The 8,732-nt window shown below is 43.4% G+C and overlaps 1 protein-coding gene across 4 annotated transcripts; it reads right to left on the reverse strand.

Annotated features, from left to right (window-relative positions):
* Positions 1–5,072: 5,072 nt before the first annotated feature.
* LOC147418198 (putative protein phosphatase 2C 34) lies at positions 5,073–8,435 on the reverse strand. Of its 4 annotated transcripts, none has more exons than XM_086506802.1 (7): positions 8,234–8,435; positions 7,834–7,985; positions 6,923–7,473; positions 6,510–6,833; positions 6,316–6,433; positions 5,979–6,202; positions 5,073–5,888 (listed from the first exon to the last, which is right to left on the reverse strand). In XM_086506802.1, the coding sequence occupies exons 3-7, from the start codon at positions 7,406–7,408 to the stop codon at positions 5,505–5,507; spliced, it is 1,536 nt and encodes a 511-aa protein (XP_086362928.1). In that variant the 5' UTR covers positions 7,409–7,473; positions 7,834–7,985; positions 8,234–8,435; the 3' UTR covers positions 5,073–5,504. The 4 variants fall into 4 exon arrangements, with proteins under 4 accessions (XP_086362928.1, XP_086362927.1, XP_086362926.1 ...); XM_086506801.1 differs by having other exon boundaries at positions 7,834–8,154; XM_086506800.1 differs by having other exon boundaries at positions 7,834–8,435.
* Between the last annotated feature and the right edge of the window lie 297 nt (positions 8,436–8,732).

An 8,732-nucleotide genomic window follows, 5' to 3' on the forward strand; every position in this document is an offset into this window, starting at 1 on the left:
TTTTTTATTTTTTCTTTCATTTTCTGATTTTTGAAATTTTACCCTCTTTTGTTTACCATAAACACAATCTTCACAGAACTCTAAGTCCACTTCTTTCAAACCTGGTAGAACCTTCTTTGTTTGAAGGATTTGCATTCCTTTGGCACTCATATGCCCAAGTCGGTAGTGCCACACCGCACTGTCAACTTCTGTAGTTGCTGCACAAGCTGAAGGTTGCGTACTAACAGTACACAAGTAAAGTGTACCGATTTTTTCACCCTTGGCAACCACCAAAGATTCCTTTGAGATCTTCCACCGTTTGTTTCCGAATGCAATGTTGTGTCCTTCATCGTCCAATTGTCCTGTAGAGATCCAATTTTTGCGAAGAGAAGGAACATGCCTAACATCTTTAAGCTTCCATTCATTTCCGTTAGCAGTTTTGACAGAAACTGTACCTTTGCCGACAATCTCACAAGCTTCATCATCTCCCAAGTATACATACCCAAAATTACCTTTGGTGTAGTCTTGGAAATGTTGCTTGTGTGGTGTCGCATGGAATGAAGCCCCGGAATCTACTATCCAGGAATTAGATACATTGTCTAATGAGAGAATTAGAGCATCTTGCTCTACTTTACCTGCCACATTGGCCTCCGATGTTGGCTTGTTGTCTGGAGACTCTGTCTCGTTCTTCTTCTTGGACCAGCAATCCTTCTTGACGTGGCCCTTCTTGCCGCAGTTCCAACATTCAAGAACTGACTTTGTGCGTGACTTGCTCCGCCTTGAGCGATCACGACCCTTTTGGTTTTTGAACCTCTCCTTAGGCCTTCCTCTTGTTTCCACTGATAGTGCAGCTCTTGATGATTCTCCTGTGCTTCTCCTTCGCATTTCCTCGCTTAGGAGAACACCCACAACATCATCAAACTTAAGGGTATTTGTGCCAGAGATAGAATTACTTACAGCCATCACAAGGCTGTCCCAACTATCCGGTAGAGATGATAGTATAAGGAGAGCTCGCACTTCGTCATCGAAATTGATTTTCACTGATCGAAGTTGACTTATGTTTGTGTTAAAGTCATTTAGGTGTTCTGCAACTGAACCATTCTCTGCCATCTTTAGATTGAACAAGCGCTTCATAAGAAATACCTTATTGGATGCCGATGGTTTCTCGTAGAAGTCGTCAAGTGACTTCATCAAGTCCTCCGTGGTCTTCATCTCCGAAACATTGAAGGCCACCGTTGACGCCAAGCTTAACCGGATTGTTCCCAGTGCCTTTCGATCAAGGACAATCCATGCTTCATCTACCATTGTTGCGGGCTTCTTCGCAAGACCGCCTAGTGGCAAATAGAGGTCCTTCTGGTAGAGATAGTCTTCAATCTGCATCTTCCAATGTTGGTAGTTTTTTTCGTTGAACTTCTCAATCTTGAGCTTCCCTTCCTCCGCCATAACTCCCACTCAATTCAAGGAATCCTTTCCTTGAGATAATTTAGCTACGAGCAAACCTTGCTCTGATACCAGTTGTTAGGAAATAAGACGTAGCTAAATAGATAATTGAGTAAATTACTTAATGGAGAGAGACAGATTTATATACACGAGATTATAGAGTAGAGAGAGAGAGAGAGAGAGAGAGAGAGAGAGAGAGAGAGAGAGAGTACACACGATATACGTGGTTCACCCAATGTGGGCTACGTCCACGGAAAAGCAGCCACTCAATGGCTTTAGTACTTCAAAACAAGAAGTAGTTTACAAAGGGATTATACCCTTAATGGAGCTCCCGCCTTGCTTCACTCTCACCACCTCACACTCACCTTGTTGCATCAACTTCACACTCTGAAATGTGTGTAGAAATGGCCTCCTTTTATAGGCCAAAAGGGCTACCCTCTCTTATGAGAGACAGCCATGTGTAGCCGCCTTTGTGCGAATAAGTCCAAATCGGACCCTCCAATCCGCCCATGTGTGGGCGCCCTTGAGAAGACAAGTCCGCTTTTGAATTCGGCCACCGGCCACCGGCCATTGACTTCCGACCACCGGCCACTGGCCAACCGATCGGTTGTTTTCCGACCACTTTTCGGCCGTCGTCTGGCCATAATATTCCGGCGAAAAAAAAGTCTCGGAGGCCTCCGCCCCCGAGGCCTTTAAAGTTGCCCATGATTCTTGCCTGTGAAAAATTTGGTTTCCGGTGAGTGATTTTCCTTCACGCACGATGGCTTCTCCTCATAATGGGGGCCTTACAAATGTGCCCTTTTACCACAGAAAATTACAAGGGTAAATCAGGCTCCATACTGAACACATGTGGTGCATCAATTAGGTGGCCATGGTGATGCCTACGCGTGGCTCTTGCCCAATGGTACGCGCCCCTTGCCCGACCATGTAACATGGTTAATATTTGGAAGGGATAAGCACCTCCCCCTGTGGGCCCTCTGGTGTGTCGAAAAAAATAAAATAAAAAATATATATATATATATACATGAAGCATGTGAGGTTTGTGTGATGGGCAAGATAAAAAGTTAGGTGTTTCGTGAGAGAATAACAATAGAACACAAACACCTCTAGAGTTGAAACACATGAATCTCTAAAGTGTACTTCTGCTTTGGGCGGATCCTTCTACATTTTTAATGACTTCATTCGTTAGAAGAGTACGGTTTTTAGTAAATTCAAATAGTGGCATAAGCTTGTAGAAACAGAGATACGAAAGAAGGTTAAGAAGATTTGCACATATCAAGGAGGAGAATTCATCCCATACAAATTCAATCAATATTGCAATGAGCAAAGAAGCAAGCATCATCTCACACCCTTCTCAAACGTCGCAATTGCCCTGTGGTAGATGGCACGTTGCTTACTCCTCACAACCAACGAATCTTAAACAAAAACGATTATGAAAGGTGGCCCCTAATGTTAAGAAGCATGCGCATACCTAGCAATGGTGAATGCCTTGTCCATGGACAACATCATAGCACTTTGACGGGCCGAAACATGATTCAAACCCCTTTGCATGGAAGTGCTTCCATCTGTCCATGAGAGGTCTCCAAAAGCTAATGCCAAGAGTGCCAAGCATCTAACAAGGACAATGTCGATGGCAATATGTTGAAGTGTGCTTGCCATTACCATATAAATTTCCTAGAGTCATATAGACATATTAAAAATTGGAGAAGTAGCTTGCTTGATAGAAAGCATGGAAAGAAAAATCTATGTGGGCAAAACACGTTCAAGCACAGTTTGTATTCAGCGAGGAGATGCACAACAAGTTTGTCAGGGCATTCAAGAGCACTCCTCCAATGCCCCAAAGCAAGCAACCTCAACAAAGAAGCTACATCATATGGTAGCATGCTCGACTCAATTTGTAGCATTAGCTTACACTCCTCAATAAAGCCATTAGACAAGGAAAAAAGTTGGCTTGGGAGCATGTAACCCATATCCATGTAGCATGTATAGAGGGCATATCTTTTCCAACTTAGAGAAGTTCGGTGAGGGCACATATACTCTAGATCCATTACTAGCCCAATGTGGACGTTATGTTGGGGTGAGGGCACCCTACATTCACCATTAAACCCTCTAGGTTCACGAATTAACACCTTGGAACCAATAACTATCCATTTTTAAGAGTGTATTATAATAAAGAAGTGTGTGTGTGTGTGTGTGTGTGTGAGAGAGAGAGAGAGAGAGAGAGAGAGAGAGAGAGAGCGCGGGAGAAAACTAAAAACTTATCTTTGAAAATAGGGATGGGTGATCCATTTTATACTTGTTGCAATAACCGGCCAAGTTGCCAATTGCACCACTGTTAGTACATGCTCTGATTACTTGGTTTCTTCTCCCATGACCCATTTTCAAGTTTGTTCACTTGCTTTGCATCTAATTTGTGAGCACGTAAACGAGGGTTCAATTAGAAAGGTTCGATTACTTGGGGCGGGACATGCATCCCACAATAACAATAATTATTTGGTTATGTTACTCCAAGCTTTGCCGTCTAAGCAGCATCAATTTCTCACATCCGATTCATAATTCATTGCTCGTGTACAATACCCGTCTAGAACATGGCAACACAAGCTTATCAGGAATTGGGGAGTCAAGATAATGCGACAAATATTAAAATAAATAATTCTAAAGATTGATGCAAACTGGTACTTAAAATTTTTGAAACTTGCCCTGAAGATGGTACTTCTGTTCCAAAAAAGTTAGGTGCCCTCTCAACCAATCACCTTTCTAGATTTGGCACTTTACTAGATCAAGTATATGTAATGATGGACTGCACACTCTGGCCATTGATGCAATAATTTGTGGAAAAGAATTGCTAAAACTAAGTTAATGCAGGCAACTTTAGATGATGTTTCAAGCTTCTGTAAGACGATACTGACGCAGCTATGCCAAAATCGGCATAGCTTCAATTAGCCTTGCATATAAGACAGATAGCTAGAGCATGCACGAGGCGCAGTTATGTCAAAGGTATCTAACTCATAACCATGCATCAAATGACCACTGCCTAAGCATCATACATTCTTCCTATGTCAAAGGTATCTAACTCATAACCATGCATCACATGACCACTGCCTAAGCATCATACATTCTTCCTCTTTGCTTTTCTTAGACCCAAAACACTAGTTTTGTGAAATTTGAGATAAGACTTTGGAATTTTCCCGTCACTCCGGAGTAACTTGTATTCCTGAGTTTCCAAAAAGCACCATAGCACCACTTGCAGATCATGTCCGCTTGTACACTCAAAACTTACGAGACATTTACAGCATGGCGCAGCACTTTGTCAACACTAGGCTCAAGCTCAAGCAGAGTGCAAAACTCCTACTCTCACAAAGCACCAAAAATCCCACCCTCTAGTCCACAACAACCAACCAAGTCCAAACTACCATCATGTGATTTGCTAATCATCAAAACCATGGCCATTTCCGTACAGAGCACAAGTGGCCATATTGTACAATTATGGCATACTCTACAACCCTGCTATAAGACCGTATGATACAACACACTCTGAAATATTAGAATCTAATCAGAATGATAAAAATAGAAATACACTGCATTCTCTGTTACAAAACCATTCCGTAGTTAACCATACGGCCGGACATTAACAACCCTGATCAAAACAATCATTTGGGCCAGACTTACCAAGCACTTGAAAACAGGTTGTAAATGTTAACAAAAACTTTGTACAGCAGTGGATGCCGCCGCTCAAGCTGTCAACAGACCCCGAAATGTTTACAAGACAAGCTTCCAAAGGTTCCCATAATGTACAGTATTAAAGTATTCGAAAAGAAAACAACTCTCCAAAGCTTGTAGCACTCTGTACAATATCGACAAGAAAATTTGCTGTGAGAGAGCTACTGAAGTGGCTCATCCAAATCTGCTCTGCAGTAAAGTAAACCATTTTCCCATCTCATTTGAAGTGAGGTGGCAAATTGTACAACCATTCTGTACAAGATGCTGCTGAGCAACCTAATACAGAGTGGTTTGAGGAAAATCATGACACCATCAAATAACCACACTAAAGAACGAACCAATTTGTCTCCACATTGCACTGCTTGTCATTCAGGAAACTTCCTTTTCTTCATGCCAAGACCGTTTAGTGAAGCAACCTCAGCAACTCTGGAAGCAGACATAGCGAGAAGCTCGAGCTCACTAAAGCTAGCAGACTTGTCAATGGTGAGCCTGCGTTGCAAAGAGATGACTGTAGAAAGAGACTTCCTGAGTAGTGAGCCCTCATTCCCAACTTTAAAAGCAGACGCAGAGGAAGTTGCAAGGTCATCTAAGAAGAAACAGACAGCTGTGCAATCATCCATCCTAAATTGTGGGCGTATAGCTTTCCAAGCACGCGTTGCAGCTTGTACAACAGCCTTCGCCGCAGAGGATCTCACTGACACTGAAGCCACAATTTCAACAGCTTGCTCATTGCTTAATACATCCCACACCTGCATACAAAATGATATGATATTCCATGAGCCAAATCACAAATTTGAATAACTTTGTGCAACACATAATGATAAGAACAGTCCCCCTACCCCATCTGACGCAAGAATGATAAATCTGTCTCTCACTGACAGTCTCCGGTACGTGATGACAGGCTCTGAGATAACACCAAAGTTTTTCAAGCAATAATCACCCAATGATCGTGCCATTGCCAAACCAGGTGTATTCATATGGGGCAGCCATACTCTCTTGACAGAGGGCTCGGTCCGCAAGGCAAAGACACGCCCCTTAAACCGTCTTATCCGCTCAGCCTCCTCTGATTGTACAGAGAGTACCAACACAAAACAAAAGAAACTAAATGAGACTCACAGAAGTAAAGAGAAAAAGGGGGTAACAAGCACACTTCTGATAAGCATCAAAATATATTACTTGGTAGGTTGGGCTTCAAATCAATAGTGAGCTGCAAGGCCATCAAAGAGTTTTCTTCAGTTGTCATCCCTAAAACTGCCCGGGAGTCCCCAACATTTCCAATGTAAAGATCATTGCCCTGTTAGTAGATAAAAACATGTCATTAAGACATAAAAATCCTTGGCTCACATGCACCTGGCATGAACATTTCCCACCTGCTTCACGAAGGTGACTGCTGTTGTTCCACTAGAAACGCAGTCAAAGTCATCATGCAATAAGAGCTCCCTATCCATCTGCTTATGGGCCTTTATTAGTGACTCTGTCCAGGCCATAATCAACTGAGGATCACCCCCAGCTCTTGCTAGGAAGCTCCCAGTCCCTTGAAGCATTAAATCCCTCCCAGATGTATTTGTAGCTTGCCAGCAAGATGCCAACTTCTGAGGAAGTAAGTCCCGCACCTTGCGGGCAACAAGATGCCCATCTGGACCATGTCCATCAAAAACACCACAAAATGTTGTGCCAGTTTGAGCTGCAAAGTCCTGCAGAATTTGACAAGTTAGCTGTAATGTCCAAATCACCCCCCCCCACACCAAAAGAAAAAACCACAAAGCTGAGTGCAATGGTGTACCTCCAACACTAGCATGGCATCTTGGTTTACCCCTTTCATTCCTTGCCTTGAGAAGAGGGAGGCAGTCTTGCTTCCTCCGCTCAGCACAAATCTCTGTGGGGCATCAGGCAACACATCATTGCTTACAGTGAGAGCATCAAGCGCCACTCGTGAATCTTTTCGTCTTGCTCTCCCAATTTTTCGACCATCTGCTATAAGCTCGCCATTTTTCTCTTGTTTAACTTTCACCACATAAATTGCACCATTTGCTGAGATGCGAGCATTGATTCTCTTAGGTTTGGAGAGGGATCTTTGCCTGTTGAAAGAGTTGCGGCGAGAAAGGCGGCCTGAAGCCCTGTGTTCCAAACACCTTGCATTGAAAAGCTCTACTTCGAGACTAGGCACAATGATTGCCCAAGAGCGGAGTTTCACAAAAAGGCGAAGTAAAGCTCGCCTCCAACTAGACACAACCAAATCTGTCATCTGGAAGCTGAGGCATTCGCACATTCCCAACCCACAAAAGGATACTCAATCTCAAACACAGCATGAAAAATTCATTACGCAAGAGAAATCTGAAACAAAGAAACGCGCATCTAAACATTTCTGAACCAGACAGCAACCCAGAATCCAGACGGAAATAAGAGCATGGTAAGTCTATCATCAAAAGTATTAACTCAAGCCGCCACAGTATATCTTATATCACAAGGCCATTTCATTGTACATAACTCAAAATGGAAGCGTGAAACAAGGAAGAAACAAGCATGGGACGTCCATTCTTTCAAGCCCTAGCCTGACAATATCAAACCCATAAGGACCATGCAAATTCTCATATACATGCACAGTACCAGCCATGATGATAATTATGCGTCCAATCAGTCCACAGCATGCATGCATGAGTTGAGGAGGCTTTCTTGTTTTTTCTGTGCTCATACCTGAAAACAATTGGAAACAGTCTAGCCTGATAAGCTCAATGGTAAAAGTCTGTCCTTGATGCTTGATGAATCCTTGATTGCTTAGAACCGTAGCAAGAAGGGGCCTTCTACTTCAGCTCTGCAAGATCTGGCAACCCGAAAGTCCGGAGATACTACAATATATACATCACCGCGTCAGTAGCTGTAAATCAAGCGATCACGAGTCCCATAGTTCATAGCTCGCCAGGCGTCAGCAATGGAGTGAAAACAAGCCCGTGAACAACAACAAAAGGCGCAACCTGGGCGGAACGGAGCGTTTTGGAAGAAAGTAACGTTGAAATTCTGGGAATATGAAAAAGGAGGTATATTCAATGGCGAAGAAAGAAGGGAAAAGGAAGCCCGTGAATAGGCTCAAGCGAACCTGATGGCGATGGCGGAAAGGTCTGGGAAGGTAGAAGGTCAGTACAGGAGTTCTCGTCGTCTGCTAGCTTCTCTCAGGCTCTCTCGGTCAAATTCTGGCTAAGGCCAAAGACCTGCGACGGACGAGGGCGTAGAGCGAAGGAAAGGTCTGAGTGAAGCGTTTCCCTTCTCACAAGAGAGCGAAGGTGACGCCTGGTTTTCTCTCTTCTTCCAAAAGATTCGCTGGATAGAATTTATCCAGTTGCTTAATTGAATCAAAGGTAGGTTCCTATGGGAGAGCGTCACGTACGAAACTTTCGGGGCAAAAAGACGCCGCGTGGATTTTTTATTTTGTCCCCCTCCTTAACTTGTCGATTGTCCAATTTTGCCCAATCTCAACTTCTTGCTTCCCTGTGACTCATCAGCTAAAAAATCCTCCAATGGTGACTCATCCTCGAAAATGAAAGCTTCAAATGGCCTTGTGGTTGAAATTCCACAACCCCACACTTTGTTTCTACGAA

Source organism: Adiantum capillus-veneris, chromosome 30, assembly GCF_014529385.1.
Source record: "Adiantum capillus-veneris isolate H3 chromosome 30, ASM1452938v2, whole genome shotgun sequence".
NCBI lineage: Eukaryota > Viridiplantae > Streptophyta > Polypodiopsida > Polypodiales > Pteridaceae > Adiantum > Adiantum capillus-veneris.